Below are 16,040 nucleotides of genomic sequence, written 5' to 3' on the forward strand. Positions count from 1 at the left end.
TAATCATTATTTCATTCTGATATGGTGTATTTTTTGAAAGGTATTTGTATTGAATGTGAAACTATACCTATAGATCTTGACCTTCATTTTGAGCCAATACTAGAAAGTTAAGATTATCAGCATCGACACTACCAATGACATTGTGTATAAATATGTCATATCTTGCACCAAAAAAAAAACATTGTACCGTAAAGTAAAGAGCTTTCAGATGTTCGCGCAATAGATTGGTGCAGGAATGAGTTATAAAACCTGGAAATGAGTTTGCATCTTAGCACTTCTGGTTCCCTCGGCTCAAAGTCAATAGGTTATTGGTTAGATGCCTGAAATAAGGTCTGTGGTTAACACAGGCTTAAGAGACTTTAACGTCTAAAATACGTCAGTAAATAACCCACCATGTGTCTTCAAAAAGGGCAGTTGCTAACAAGTGGCTAAATGAGACCACTAAACATCATCACGCCGACTTGTCCGCCTTAACAGCTTTGTTGTGTATATTTGCATTCATGCGACTGTGTTGTAGTTCGTTTATAGCCTAACATTAACTTCATAACTATTGCATTTGCACTTGGTGTGAAGACTATCTTGTTGATCAAAACATGTACGTTTCATAGACGTTTGTTTGCCACAAAGCTTATTTTCTGCAATAATCCTGTTCTGTTTTCCATCATATTGGTGGGCGGAGGTGCATATCTCAGAAGTGGATATTAGTATCAGCTATAAGTTTTCTTGTCATTTAGGTAAACTGACATTTTAAGAGATGCTACAAATGATCTTAAAGAGTAATTTACAGCCCTGTCTCCTAAAAATGATGTTCCCATACAACTAAACTGTATTCTCAGTTACGTTTGGAGGGAAACATATTTTGTCGCAGATTACGTTTGTCTTGAACGTATCCCAAATAGTCCACGGACGGCCGCTGCGAGTGACGTAGTAGATTGACTGACCATTAATGAAATATTGGGCTAACAATGAGTATAACAAGCGAGAAAGTCCACTACGAGCGGTCGGGAGGGGCGGTTGATGGGACAAACAAACACTGGGCTTTCCCCCAGCTGACCGCTGTTCATGTCCCGTGTGAAACTAAAAGTCAACATTTACTTACGTAGTCATTTTAAGCCATACCATAATGTTTGTAACAGTTTTTGTTTTGTTTTATTTCAATTTACAATGTCAACCAAGTGTTTAAAGCCGTTTAAAACTGCGACCGCAATCCAAGAAAAAATACATTTCCCTCCTATCGCAATTGAGAATCCAGTTTAGTTGGGAACGTAATATTGTAGGAGACAGGGTGGGTAATTCAACCCCCCTGAATATCCTGTTTTTGCTGACTTCCAGTGATTTAACCTCTCACCTAGCTGCAGTGATGTACAGGTGTACTGCAGGACCCCGTAGCATCGCTGTTGGTTGTTAACTTTACAATTTCAAATGCCACACATGGCAGTAACTCTGCTGTCACTGAGCGCTGAAGGTGTGTGTAGCTGCTTGCATGTGTGTGTGTGTGTGTGTGTGTGTGTGTGTGTGTGTGTGTGAAAGGATGGTCAGACAGCAATATTCACACGGTGCATGTGCGCGTGTGTGTTTGTGAGACAGAGGGTGGACAACCAGATGGATGACTGAGAGAAACAGAGGCTGGAGGTCGATTCATCAAACACAACACTGGGCGGAGAGAGAGAGAGAGAGAGAGAGAGAGAGAGAGAGAGAGAGAGAAAGAGAGGGTGGAGGAGAGAGAGAAAGAGAGAGAGAGATTGAAGGGACACGAGGGGAGAGAGAGGCCAGAGCATGCAGATAGAGAGGGAGTATTAAAGAGGAGATGAGAGATTGTCACTTTTATCTTTTTTAGTACCCTGAAACAACAAATGATTGGGTGGCTGTGACTCATTTTGTGACTGGGTCTTAACATGGCACTCGGCCCGGCACCAGGGGAGTGATTAAACTTTGATTTAGCTCAGTACTATAACTAGCAAAGGGGAGTGTTGAATATTGAATCCACTGCGGCACTTGAAGATGAAGCTCGCTACTCACAGCAGGCGAAGTGACTTGAGCCCGTCGAAGGCATGGACCGGGATGCAGCGGATCTGGTTATAACTCAGGATGCTGGAAGACAGAGGACACGGACAAGGTCACAACACTCAGTTTATATGACTCACAGTTTTTCACAATATTATTTTCTTGGATGTACACATTTTATTCTCTTGTATTTCAGACTGCATCCCTCAATACATAAAAATGAATGTAGAGATAAAGAGATAAAGAAGAGGCACGACGGGAGAGATGACACAGCAGATTTGGTTTTACCACTGTAGGTTAAACAAGGGGAAATAAACATGAAGGCCAAGTAGAAAAAATTGGTGGAGGAAAAAACCGCCAGAGGCAAAGCTGATGCTCCCACACCACAGGTATGTTTTCTCTTGCTAATGAACCAAAAATTAAGTTTAATAATGGTGGAGGAAGGTGAAGGAGACAAACATTAAAAGGCAGAGTTGTGGAGAGAGTTGTGATCAGGGTGAGATGAAATTGGCCGTTTCATGATGCCATCATTATTTGAACATAATTAAACCATCTAATGATCCAGTGCTGTCTGGTGCATCCTGAAGACAACAGTAGAACGTTGTTTCTCTGCAGTTTTGGGCTCATGGCGCTCTACAATGAAGAAATGCCTGTAATTACTGATTATCATGAGACCTAAAAGTGTCTCAGGAGAAATAGTGGAAACAACACCAAATCTTTCTCATCTCCAACTTGAAGTTGAAAACTTGTGTAGAAGTTAGAGAGAGGAACCTAACAGCCAATAAAGCTACAGATTAATGAGTAGGATTTGTCGGTTGTGGATAATAAAAACAGCATTCAAAGTTGGCCCCTCCTCCCCAGCTCAACAAGTGTTACTGGGAATCCCCACTGGAAGTGAGACGCAGCGAGAAGTGAGCGAGACGTGAGCAAAACGTGAGCGAGACGTGAGCAAAACGTGAGCGAGACGTGAGCATAATGTGAGCATAACTTGAACGAAACTTGAGCGAGAAGTGAGCAAGACGTGAGCAAAACGTGAGCGAGACGTGAGCAAGACGTGAGCAAAACGTGAACAAGAGGTGAACGAGACGTGAGCGAAACATGGGCGAGACGTGAGCGGCGTGTAGCGTTCTGTCATCCAATCCACACTGACTTCGTCTTCCGTAAACGTCTCATCTTGAGTGGACAGCAGCTCACTAACCTGTCTTCACCAGGCTGACTGACAGCAGACATTTACTGAACCAAAATAGTTTCATATTGGCTCCATGGTGAAGAAATCAACAGTGTTTGTAGGCTGATGTATTGATTCATTGAATTTATTTCCCAGCCCGCAGTAGTGAGTGAGGGAATAGAATCGAGTAATAAGTTCAAAACACATATACAGCCGGATATTTATGTGATTTAAACAGCTGTCTATGCAGATTATACTTCACTAAACTCAACAAAAATAGACCTGAAGCGTAAAAAATGCGGGGGGTCTCAGTCAGATGCGCGTCTCACAGTCGGTGTGGATTGATACACTTAATGAAATGGAAGTGTATGTGCTCCGTGAGATGCCCGACGTCATAAACACTTCTAAAAACGTTTTCAGTGGGGATTGGCCTTTAAGTGGGCTGATACAGACACCACCACACACTTCTAGTGGGTCAGAAGTGATGATTGAGAGTCTACACATTGTGCCTTTAAGAAAATCCAATGTGGAAAAAGAAACCCTCTCCTCTACCTCTTCAACTCTTGGCAAACGTGTGCTTGAGCAAGGCATTTAACTCAGCAAGTGTTCCACTGATGCTATCTGCGGGCTAACAGTGGAAGCCTGTGGTTGCACTGGGCAGCTCCCAGGCGTGAATGAGTGCAACTCTATGAAATATAAAACTGGGCGTTGCTGGAAAAGAGCAAATGTACTTTCCCTGGACACACAAAATCCTCTGAGTTGATGTAAAACCCATGTAATAGATAAGATAGAGGCAAAAAAAAGCAATAAAAGGACTTTGTATGTGAGATAGAATGGCAGTAAGAAGACAGGGGAATTTAAGAGGAGCTGAAGCAGATTATAATCCAACAGGTTCATTGAGTGAGCTGCGGAGGAGTGAAAGGACAATTTTGAAAGGAATAAGATGATAGGGAAGCAATATACCACATGTTAGCAATGAGATGGAAGAGGAAGACGATACAATGAAGGAGAGGAAGGGGAGAGAAAAGAAGAAGAGGGAGAGAAGAGGAGCGATATTTGGGGTTAAAGGAGGACAGACGTGGTAAAAGCTGGAAAGAGAAAAGTAAGAAAGATGGTAAGAAAGACGAAATGAGAAAGGGAGAGAAAAGATGAAGACAGACAAGAAATGGGAGAGAAAAGAAGAAGCAGGAAAATATGAAGAAAGAGAGAAGATAGGGCGATTAATCAAAGTTAAGAGAAGAAAACACTGATTTATCTTGTGGTTTTTAACCTCACACACACACAACCCATCAAGACATGGGCGGGGATGTGTGTATTTTATGACAAGGCGTGTGCGTTGCCATGGTAACTCACAGCGTGGCTAGTTGAGTCATGTTGTTGAAGGTGAAGGGGGCCAAGGTGCTGATGCTGTTGTTGCTCAGGTCCCTGTGTAGACACAAGACAAACACACACACACATACATACACATAAGATACTGAGCAGATGCATGGACGGTTTCTAAACCGTCTGCACACACAGATACGTGTATTCTGTTCAAGGTTATGGGAGCGGTACGTACACCAGTGACAGCTGCTTCAGGCCTGCCAGCTCCTTGGGCACAGATGTCAGCATATTGCCCTCCAGGTACCTGCAAGGAAAGGTGCATGCAGAATGTATTATATCTATATATTCATATTCAGACACAAATACAGACCTATGGGGCTGAGAAAAATGGCAATATAGCACATAAAGGGGTTGGTTTTGCAACTTCTGTCACATTAAAGAGTGCAGACGACGGGGGACGTGAAAGGCAGATGTGTCGGGGGGAAGAAGAATGAGCCACAGCGCCTCAAATCTACATTTATATAGCATATTTACATTTACCAGAGGAGGCTAGTGTCTTTTTATGTAATGTTCTTTGACGTTGAGGTGTGCACTGTGGGAATGTGATCAGCTACTAAAAAAAGAGTAAGTAGATCTAGTTCTACATTTTGGGACATTTGTATTTGCTTTTTCCAAGAGTCAGATGAGAAGAAGATCAATACCACTAGAGCCAGGAGGCGTATTAGCTTAGCATAGCATAAAGGCTGGAGGCCGGGGTAAACAACTAGCGTGGCTCTCTCTAAAGTTCAAAACAACAAGTTTATCCCACCCAGCACTTCTGTGCAGGAGCGCTGATGGTTGCCTGGCAACATCACAGTGACCACAAGAATCTGCTGGCTGTTGTTGGTCAAAAATAACTTCAACACATAACTCCCTGTAAAACCACAAGCTGTCATGTTTTGCATTTCGGTTTGAGTGCAGACTAAACAAACAAAAAATGACTAAAAAGTGTTGTGAGCTTCACTAGTGTTGGTATGTATATTTTTTTTTAACTTCGGACCGAGCCACACCAGCTGTTGCCACCTGCGTCCAGTCTTTATGCTAAGCTAAGCGGGCTTTCAACTAACTCCAATGTAAATCCATCCATGGCAATATTAGACGCTCAGAGCAAATGCTCCGGAAGTCTGGTGACGTAGTATAAAGATCAATTAAATCCACTTAGGGTTGGTGAGAAGGGTGCATGGATTGGTCAAACAAACACAGGGCTTTCACCCTTTCAGGAGACCGCTGTTTGTGTCCTGTGTGAAACCCAAAGTCGACGTGGAGTTATTTTCAGTTAAGTCACGTCAACTTATTTTAACCCAAACTACCCAAACCTAAACCTAACCAAGTACTTCTGTTGCCTAAGCATAACCGAGTGTTTTTGTTTGAATGTATAACGTTAACTACGTGTTTACTTCGACCATAGTGGAGAATCATAGTTTGATGCGAAGGGCTACCCAGTGTGTCAGAAAGTCACACCGAAGGGGTTCTGACCAAATGTCCGTATGTAACGAGTCGGAATGAGAAAAAGTTTGATTAAAGGACGACCTGCTTTACCCCCTGAGCCACAGCCGACAACCAAAGAGGATGACGTGGACTCAAATGTTCAGCACCAAATATGGGAGGTCATGTACGCCACCAGGCAAGATCTCTTTGTAAGATAAATGCTGCTTTTTGACACTGTACACTGATGTAAACGTACATTTTGTGTAACAAGCAAATGACTGTGGAAGATTCAGCAGACAGCCAATCAAGACGGGACAAGATGACAAGATTACAAGTGTCGGGGTATGAAGCTGCCAGACTGAGGAAAAGGAGCGTGCCACTAATATAACAGTTTAATCATGTAGCTTTAAACACGTGTTCCAAACATACAATATTCACCTACGGATCCCAACAAGTTAACAAACATATACGCACTCAAACGCACACGTACACACACATTTTATGATCCGTTGGTCTCTGCTCTCCTCTCTCTCTCTCTCACAGGTCATAAGTAGGTCATGTGGACAGTATGATGGAGTGTCTTCTTCAGCCTGATCAATACCTAATCACTGCTATTGACCCCGCAGAGCAGACCTATTTCACAGCTAGAGAGCTTTCTGTGCGTGTGTGTGTGTAATTATTCACCGTGTCTACGACAGATTGTGTTCCTACTTTTTTCCTTAATGTCCTAATCTCGATTAACATTGTTATACTCTTGTTTTATCCTACATCAATTCTAACAATTACTATCATTACAGACTTCCTGTATCGGCCTCTTTCTGTATTACATGGATTCCTACTAGCTTGAAATTAACGAGACAGAACAAGTTATAAGATGTAGCAGCTGTAGTATAAAGGGACATCATAAGGTAAATACATTATTAAAAGTATTATTAACTACCATATTTTGTTTCTGTCTTGTCACATTATTGTACCACTAAGGGTTTGGAAAAACCTCCACAGCTGTGGCAAAGCTTTTAAATATAAAAAATGGACCTTGGCTTCTTCTATTTGGTATCTTTGGCATTCAAACACTATAATATTGGAAACTGAATATTTTTCAAAAGTAATTTTTGCAATATTTTTAAGAAATGAACCCAAGGACACTCTCTGGTATCCCCTCTCAGCTGCCTGGCAGTCTTTCTGTTTGGCTATATAATGTATCAGACAGGACAGTGTGTTGAAGATAGATTAAAATATCATCATCAGACATCACAAATACCTGCAGCACTCACTTCCCTATAAAGCCATCAAGTCACACAGTAAGAAAGAAAGAGAGAAAGTGTGTGTGTTGTGTGTGTATTCACTAAATGGTTTGTTAGTTCCTGAAGCAGCAGAGGGCAAACTGCTGCATCAATATTGCACTGCAGCAGTGTGCGACTGTGTGTGTTTATGTGTGTGTGTGTGTGGTTGTGACTTTGCATGTTATTGGAGAGTAAGCATTGACACAAATGCCCATTTCTGCTTGTGTGCATGTGCATGTCTGCTGGTACGTTCATTGGCTTTAGTGTGCCTGTATATTTGAACACAAGGGTGCATCCTTTTGTGTGTGTGTGTGTGTGTGTGTGTGTGCGTGACTCACAGCTCCGTGGCGTCCTTGGGAATGCCCTTGGGCAGAGAGTGCAGCGCTCTGTTGCTGCATCGCACCACGCCGTCTGTGCACGTGCAGACGTCAGGACAACCAGACGAAGGAAGACAACCATTATCCTCCACACCTGGAGAGGGAGAGAGAGAGAGAGAGGAGAAAGAGACACAGAGAGGGATATTAGACAAAGAGGAAGAAGGAGAGGAGAAGAGAGGGACAGATAAATTAAAAAAGGGACAAAGGTGAGAGAAAGAAAGAGAGCAGCAGAGGAAATGAGAGTGACCAGGGGAAGGAGGTTGAGACCGGTTGGGGCAAAGAGGAGAGAGAGAATAGAGAAAGAGAGAGATGCATAGCAATAAAGACTGAACTGTACGTGTGGTACTTGGTCAATTCCAATCAACTCTGCACACAGCACTTTTAAAGAGCACTTTACAATCCATATCAAATGACCAGAGGCAGCTACACTGGTGTGGTTCAACATGTGGCTCAGGACCTGCAGGCAGGTCACAGTGATGCTACAAAAACCCTCAGATGATTCTGAAGAAACACTGAGCAGATGTTGACAGGATGGTCTGCAACAACTTTGAAAAGCCATGTGCAGTCATCTGTGGCCAGGGCTGTAGCGCTCGAGTCCGTCCTCGGTCTCGAGTCCGTCCTCGGTCTCGAGTCCACTTTTTTGAAGTCCTGCACTTGTCTTGGACTCGTGACTTGTTGGTTTATGAACGTAACGTTGGACTATAATGATCCTCTAATCTAAATTCTATGCATTGATTAGTTTGGTGTTAGAAGACAGATCTATATTGTTTATAGATAGATTATTTCTGTCCATCCTGACTCATTAATCACTATATTAGCATTGGAAAGACACTATCGGCTATTATGGTCTTGAACAGGACTCGATTTGCTCTGGACCCGGTCTTGACGTGATCTCGACTGCCTTCGGACTTGGTCTTGACTCAGACTCGACTGGACCTGGTGTTGGACTTGACTTGGACTTGATTAAGTTGGACTTGACTACAGCCCTGTTTGTAGCTCTACCACCTACATTTTTTTGCCATATCAACATGTGAATGTCCTTCAAAAATTGCATGATATCATATTTATCTGAAAAAAAACAACTTTTTATGACTTCTTTAATCTAAGATCGGGGAACCTGTAACATGTACAAGTCTTTAAACTGACGCCTTTAGTCCTGCTATAAAAAACTTAAAAAACTTAATGTCTGTAAGACTGTTCAGGCTGTGCAGCTACGTTCCACACACACAAACATATGGTAGGGACAAAAAACATCTGAGCGATTGTAATCGTTTAACACTCAGAGATAAGAAGGATCACAGACTACAGAGTTGTTCTTGGCTTAAAACGCCCTCCATTTCCTTGACTGACAGACAAACACACACACTCTGCTTTAATCTAGCGCTGCAGCATGTAAATAGTTGAACTGCGGTCCCAAATGTAAAACAAGCCGAGTTAAACCCATAATGAAGGATAATGACGACTGGACACTAAGCCAATCATAACACAACTGCAATCTGAGTAGTGTGTACGTGTGTGTGGAGAGAGAAAGGCCAAGTTTAAACTCATCTACTGCATGTTCAAGCCTTTGTGCCAATATGCCGCCATGTGCTGCAGTAATATACATACATGCAAGTACAAGTGCATGAGTTTGGTGCACATTTAGTTTGTTAAATAGCTATCTCCCCCTCTCCTATGGCCATTTCCTCCTTCACTTTGTAGTTTTCTAATTGTGCTAATGTCTAAATGTCGAGCAAATGGGCGCTTACGTGCCCGTGCGTGGAGCAGTGTGTGTATGTGTCTTATCAGATGTGTGTAGCTGTGGAGTCCACAGGGAGGTGTAGCCGTGGGCTGACTCACTCCACAGTTGGCTGATTGAACTAACATCTAAATGTGCGCTAAATATCTTCTCACAAATTCAATTAACTTTACCTTTCCCCCGGCTGCCTCCGGACAACTTAACAGTCATTTTGCTCGACTATAAATAGACCGGACATGGGGACCTTGGTCGTGTGTGAGTGTGTTTTTTTTGCCTCTGTTCTTTTGAGAACCAGTTGGAGATTTACACCGTCAGTGTGGAGGCGATGGCGCCCCTGTTGGGTAGTTAGTTTGTCTGACTGCCAGCAGGATGTCTTCAATCCTTTGGGCCTTGAGCCAAAGAACAATTAATTTAGTGTTGGTAATGATCCAGATCTTTGATTTCTATCCTCAAGCAAAAGTGTTTGACTAAATGACTCCGTGTTAAATTGGAGGTTTACAAGGTCAAAAAACATACAAACACTTTGCACAAATTATTTTCTGTAGTTTAGGTCTGTAATGTTGCTCGTCAGTTCTTACAGATTCATTTACTTCTATGACTTTCTGTGTGTTGAATTTTGGTGGTTTATTATCTCTGCAATGGGGTTTAGTTAGATGCCTGAAATAAAGTGCGGTTAACAGAAGCTTATGAGATTTTAACGTTTTGTTCTATGATATAAAATATGTCAGTAAATATCAAACTCGGGAATTTTGAAGCCTTTACGTGTCTTAAAAAAGGTGGTTGCTATCAAGTAGCTAAAGGAGACTACAAGACGTCATCACGCCGTCACGTACGCCTTTACAGACTCGTTGTGTATACACGCACTCATGCAATCGTGGTGTAATTCGTTTATAGCCTAGCGTTAGCTTTCTACTTCTGGTGATTGCATTCACACTTCAAAAATCCCAACAGTGGAGTTCATTTGTGAAGATTATCCTGCTGAACAAAACGTGTCAATATCATAAACGTTTGTTTGCAATAGAGTTTATTTTCTGCAATAATCCAAAATCCAATGGAAAAATCTCATTGGCTTTTTGTCGAAGGAACCCGTACGATTCTAACTTCCAGGTTGGCCTACAAAAATATATCATTCCTGCAGCACTCTGTATTCTTTGTGCACATTTATGAAAGAATGGTTAAGGACCTCTTGTGGTTGTGGTTATTCACAATTTTTGAAAAAACTCTTTTATTGACTGTATTGACTGACTTTATACCGCCATTGACTGCTGACCCCTCACTCCTCTTAACCAGCTGGTAGGGGTCACAACTGATTAACAACTGCTTCATTGGCAAAAGGAATTTCCGGCAATCAGCTAGGCTAAAAACAAGCCTTACCTTGTAGTAGTAGCAGGCCACATTTTGGCCTTTGATTCAAAAACTAACATCTATAGAAAAGTACAAAAAAAAAACGGAAGTATCTGCAGATTAATTGCACTAAAGGTAGGCACGATACGAGGTGAATAAATTCCTATTTTTGTCATCTTCGCCATCATCTTGACTGTAAGGGAGCCGCTTAGGGACAACTGAGCAAGATTCAACTCTTCTTTGTGTGGGAGGGGAGAGGAAGACACACCTGGCGGAGATCTGCTCTCTACTGAGTGCACTCTTCTAGGATTAGAACTGGCATTAACATAGAGCTTTAGAGATTAGACGTTTAATGTAACCACCGTAAGGTCCTCATAAGGCTGGAAGTACGAGGGCTTGAGTGCGTTATCAGCCATTCAAATTTATGTGTGTGTGTGTGTAGGTGTGTGTGCGCGCGTGCAAGATGCAAGAATGAATATTAAGTTCTGATACCATCTTAGAGTGACCTTACTCGAGCCAACCCGGCTAACTACTTTCCAAACTCATTTTCAGTAAATGGTTGCAGCACAGCTACAGGAAATTAGAAAAGTGTAATGAATTCAAAGAGAGTCAGGAGGGAGAGAGAGAGAGAGGCCGAACGAGATGGAAAGAGAGGAAGAGGGAGATCGAAACGAGTTTAAAGTGTAAAGCTATTAAGGAAGAAAAAAAGGGGGGAAAAGAAACAAAGATGTAATCGGCAGCCGAGCCAGACCACACTTTGTCTATGGCGTCAAACTTGGCGGCCAAGACGGCGGCCTAAGCCGCTATAGGCAGGCATCGTCGTGGTAACGGCAGCGTCAATGTAGAAACCACAAGCTGATGTCATCGATGGCTGCTGTTAGCCAGTAGTTACTGATGACTCTGTCCTCACAATACCCTGCTGATGATCTGTATGTGTGTCTGCTGTCTGATGACATGGCATGATGGAAGTTTTAGCAATTAGCATCTGGAAGGATTGTTAAAGTTTGACACAAAAAGACGAAAATCAGGACCGAAGATATTAAGCCGAGTCCAGTACAAACCAAAAGACTTGACATACCGGAGGATGTGACAAGATTTCATTGTGATATCAGTAAAATCTGCCTGAGAACAATTGTTTTTTCCTTAGTGCAGTAAGTCACAGTGGGTAAAACCCTAACGTAAAAATGCAGTTCTAATATAAATTGACCTTTTTCCCCACCACCCAATGCTCCACTGCAGCGGGACTTTATTAAACGTTGTGTTGAGCATTATCACCAAACATAAAACAACCTTCTTTGAGGAAATTTCCTCTAAAATGCCTTTCTTGAAAAATGGAGAATGCATTCAGTAATTGGGGATGAGTAAACATGATGCAAAGACACATTTAATTTAGCTTTCAATCACTTGACTCATGCTCTTATCTGTACAGGACACATGGCTGCTGAGTGACACGTGTCATTGTTTAAGGTTTCAGGCTGAGACCTTTCTGGGTATCCTAAGGCCCTGAAATGCGTCGCCCGCAAAACCATTGTTTTCCTATGGTACAGCCCGCCTGCTGTGCACTCCTCTCTGGCACTGTGTGTCACGTTTTTATAGCAGTTTTTAGACGCTCATAGGTGTTAAAACATTCTCAACTTTTCAGCAACAGGTGCAGAGTTGCGCCGCTCGTCAATGTCAAACTTGGTGCAGGCAGCTAATCAAATCAAGTAGAAGGCGGTTTTACTACTTTATCACTTCTTTCCTCCTGTTTAGATGCTGGTAGATGTGGCCATAGAGTGGCTCGCTAGCTAATTAGCTGTTGGAATCTGAGAGAGCTACCTAGTATGTGAGAGGGAAGGGGGAATTCACATCTCAATTGGTGATAGTTTCATGTAGGCTAGAGAGAGAGAGAGAGAGAGAGAGAGAGAGAGAGAGAGAGAGACTACATTTTCTGGTTTATCACATGTGATCGTTTGGTTAAGCAACCAGCGCCGCTCTACAGGCGCATCAGCTGTTTTGCCTAACGCCTTTTGCCAAGGGGCGTTTTGAAGCGGCTGCACCTGCAGCAACGCGTCTGTCTGATCGGGGCCTAACACTCCAGTGTAATTGTAAACACTGTGTTGTTCACTACAGAATATCTTCTTTAACAATGTAATCTTCTTTTTTAGCAATGCTTTATGTGTAAACACTGTTATGTTGATGGAGCCAAAAAGAAAAGCAGACATTTAGCGGAGGTAAGTGAGAGAGAGGCTCACCGTCGCAGGTGAAGTCTGGCGTGGCCACATCCTGGATGGGGATCTCCTTCAGGAAGGCTGGTTTCTGACAGCGAGGGTTCCCACTGACCACCCTGGTCTTCTTCAGCCACTGACCCAGCCAAGACAAGTGACAGTCGCACACATACGGGTTGGACAGGAGGTTACTGTGAAAATAAAAATGGACAGAGATTGAGAGAGAAACAGGGTCAACGCAAAACAAAAGAAACGGACATACAGCATTGGAAGCTTCTTAAACATGTTGCTACACAATCGTACAGTACACTCAATATAATGAATTCATGCGCACTTGATAAATGTTTTCCCTGAATTTTCCTCTCATGAATAAAATATTGATGCATACATTCTGAGCAGATACAGACAAGACCCATAATAAGACGGTGGCTTACAAACACAGCTACATATTCAAGAGACATTTCCAACAATACTAATAATAATAATAGCAATTTGTATACTGTACACTGCAAACGGCATAGATATAAATGTTGTTTTTCATTCAGCCATACACTTGAATACATTAAGATGAAAGACAAAGAGAGAAAGGGAACAAAAGAGAGGCAAAAAGAAAAGGTTATCAGTTATTTATATTCATTTTGTGAAGTACAAGAGAGACGGAGAATGGGAAAGAAAAAGGTGGCAGAGTGAGTAAAAATGCGAGAGAGAGAAAGAAAAGAGAAAAGGTTATCTGTACGTTTTATTCAGTTTCGATCACCCCTCATTGCATTTTGTTGCTTTTGTAACGCTGCTCATGTAATATTTATGCTGAACCATATTTAAACTGAATGGAGGCATCAGCAGTGCACACAGCTTACTGCCACTTTAGATTCAATACAGTTCAGTGCTGTTACATTAGGGGGTTTAACAATATGAGGAGTTTACTGAGAAACTAAAATGTCTTTAAACAAACTTAGGGAAATAACTTTTAGCAGTATAGCGAGTCACACCTTTAATGATGATGGTGTGTAAGGACATGTACAAGTTTCACTGTGTCCGCTCCACTAATAAACCTGAATGTTGCTGTTGGTTCTACAATATTAATGGCGTGCTGCTACAGATAGGGACGAGTTATTTCCTCATTTCCTTGTAATGAATTGACCTCGCTGCCTGGCAACCAGACCTATGCTAAATCCCTTCCTTCCTTAACAAAGTGTTAATCTTTTAATTAAACGGACAAACTCTAGTGGGAAACAATGCACTACAAATGGAGACTGATATTAGAAATAGTGAGAGAGGAAGAGGAGGAGGAGGAGGAGGAGATAAGGAAATGAAACAGAGGAAGTGTTAAGAAGAGAAGCTCTAGAAATAAAAAACTACCCATCTTTGTTTCACACCAAACAGCGGGCGGGTGTTGCATACGAAATCAAGTGTTACAGCAAAGGCCAATGAAAAAGTGATGCTGAAAAACGAATGACAGTGAAAAATGACAGGGATGATGGAAATAGAATATCGTTCCATTTTTGTGGTGATAATCACCAACAGCCCCACTGAGCAAACCTGAGTTTATGCAACAATGCATCCATCCATCCAACCTCCCTCTCCCACGTCCCCTCTCTTGTCCCTCCTCTTGTCTCCTCCCAAAATACTCAAGTAGAGACTTGAATTGAAGATGACAGGTACACAGCAGGACAGAGAGCGAGAACAAAAGGCAGAACAAGGGAAGGAAGCACGGAGGAAAATAAACAGAGTAGAGAGGATGTGAGGAGACTTTTGTTTTTGGCTCGGTACATCTGTGTGTGTTCAAGGTAAGAAAAAAAGATATAAACATCAACCTGTAATGTTTTATTAAGCTGAAAAAAAATCTATTATTTACAACCTTCACATCTGGGTGGTCAGAAGAGTGAAGGAGAAAAACACAACTTTACTTCATGGCTGTTGTTTCTGTGCTTCTCTGCACAGCCTGAACACCAGTCAACATCTTCAAACAAATAAAGGCAGGTACCCTCGCAACACGTTCTCACTTCATGCTCGTCAAATACCGCCGCTTGGTCAGTGACCCTTGACATCAGAGAGCGACGCACGGGGGAACCCTCTTGCATTACTTTTGGATGGACCAAAGACGGCGGGTCAAAATACACTCGTTACATGAATGGTGTAGTTTAAAAATAAACTTTTGTTTTCACAGGAAGTTAGGTTTAGGCAACACAACCTCGTCGTAATGTCACTGACTAGTGACTCACGGGACTGACGATACTAAACGACTCACGTGACTCATAGGACTGACGATACGTGTCTAACGACAGACGTGACAAAATAAGCCAACGTTACTTTTAGTTTCACACGGGACAAAACAACAGTCTCCTGGTTGAAAGTCTTGTTTGTTTGACCCATCCACCACCCCTCCCACCTGCCCTTAGCGGACTCTCACGTTATTAATACTATGTCACTTGCTCCGACTGTCTAATAACGGCGTGGGTGGGTTTACATTGGAGTTAGTGGAAAGCCTGGTTCAACAACAGTATGTTGTATTTTGTTCCATAGGGATCTGTACCAAACAAAGATGTTTTCTTAAGTCTGTAGAATATGATGTGTAGACCAGGAGATCTCTGCAGCACCACAATATATCATTTAAAATGCTATTTTGACACACATTTTGCCTTCAACAAATACTGTGCCTCCTGTGATTTGAATATTGCAGTATTGCGACGTCAATACAATTTTGATTAATTGTGCACCCCTAACACACACACACACACACACACACACACACACACACACACGCACACAAACACACACACACACACACACCACACAAATAACTTGAAAGAATATGCCATCCAAGAACTCATGTCTTGGTCGCAGCAGGTGCGCTCATCTTTTGGAAGATAAAAACAAGCTCGCAGATGCTTTCGTGTGTGTATGTGTGTGTGGGTGTGCAGATGCTGAGATATATTTAGCTTTGATAACAAATGTCCTGGGATCCAGACCAATCTAGTCGATAATGATGGAGAGCATCTGTGAGCAGAACAGAGTCCAGAGAGCAACATGTGTGCAAATGTATGTGCAAATGTGTGTGTGTGTGTGTGTGTGTACACGGTAGATAACTCCTGCAGCAGAGCTAGACTCTGAAACATTAGAGGATAGAGA

The 16,040-nt window shown here is 42.3% G+C and overlaps 1 protein-coding gene across 1 annotated transcript in view; it reads right to left on the minus strand.

Moving 5' to 3' along the window:
• slit3 (slit homolog 3 (Drosophila)) overlaps positions 1-16,040 on the minus strand; it is a 300,273-nt gene that overhangs the window by 39,413 nt on the left and 244,820 nt on the right. The window contains exons 19-23 of the mRNA XM_037780827.1: positions 12,939-13,102; positions 7,584-7,716; positions 4,731-4,799; positions 4,526-4,597; positions 2,020-2,091 (exon numbers count right to left, since the gene is read on the minus strand). Of these exons, the coding sequence (XP_037636755.1) occupies positions 2,020-2,091; positions 4,526-4,597; positions 4,731-4,799; positions 7,584-7,716; positions 12,939-13,102 (510 nt within the window). The remainder of the gene's footprint in view (positions 1-2,019; positions 2,092-4,525; positions 4,598-4,730; positions 4,800-7,583; positions 7,717-12,938; positions 13,103-16,040) is intronic.

The sequence above is a fragment of the Sebastes umbrosus genome, chromosome 9 (assembly GCF_015220745.1).
Source record: "Sebastes umbrosus isolate fSebUmb1 chromosome 9, fSebUmb1.pri, whole genome shotgun sequence".
NCBI classification, from domain to species: domain Eukaryota; kingdom Metazoa; phylum Chordata; class Actinopteri; order Perciformes; family Sebastidae; genus Sebastes; species Sebastes umbrosus.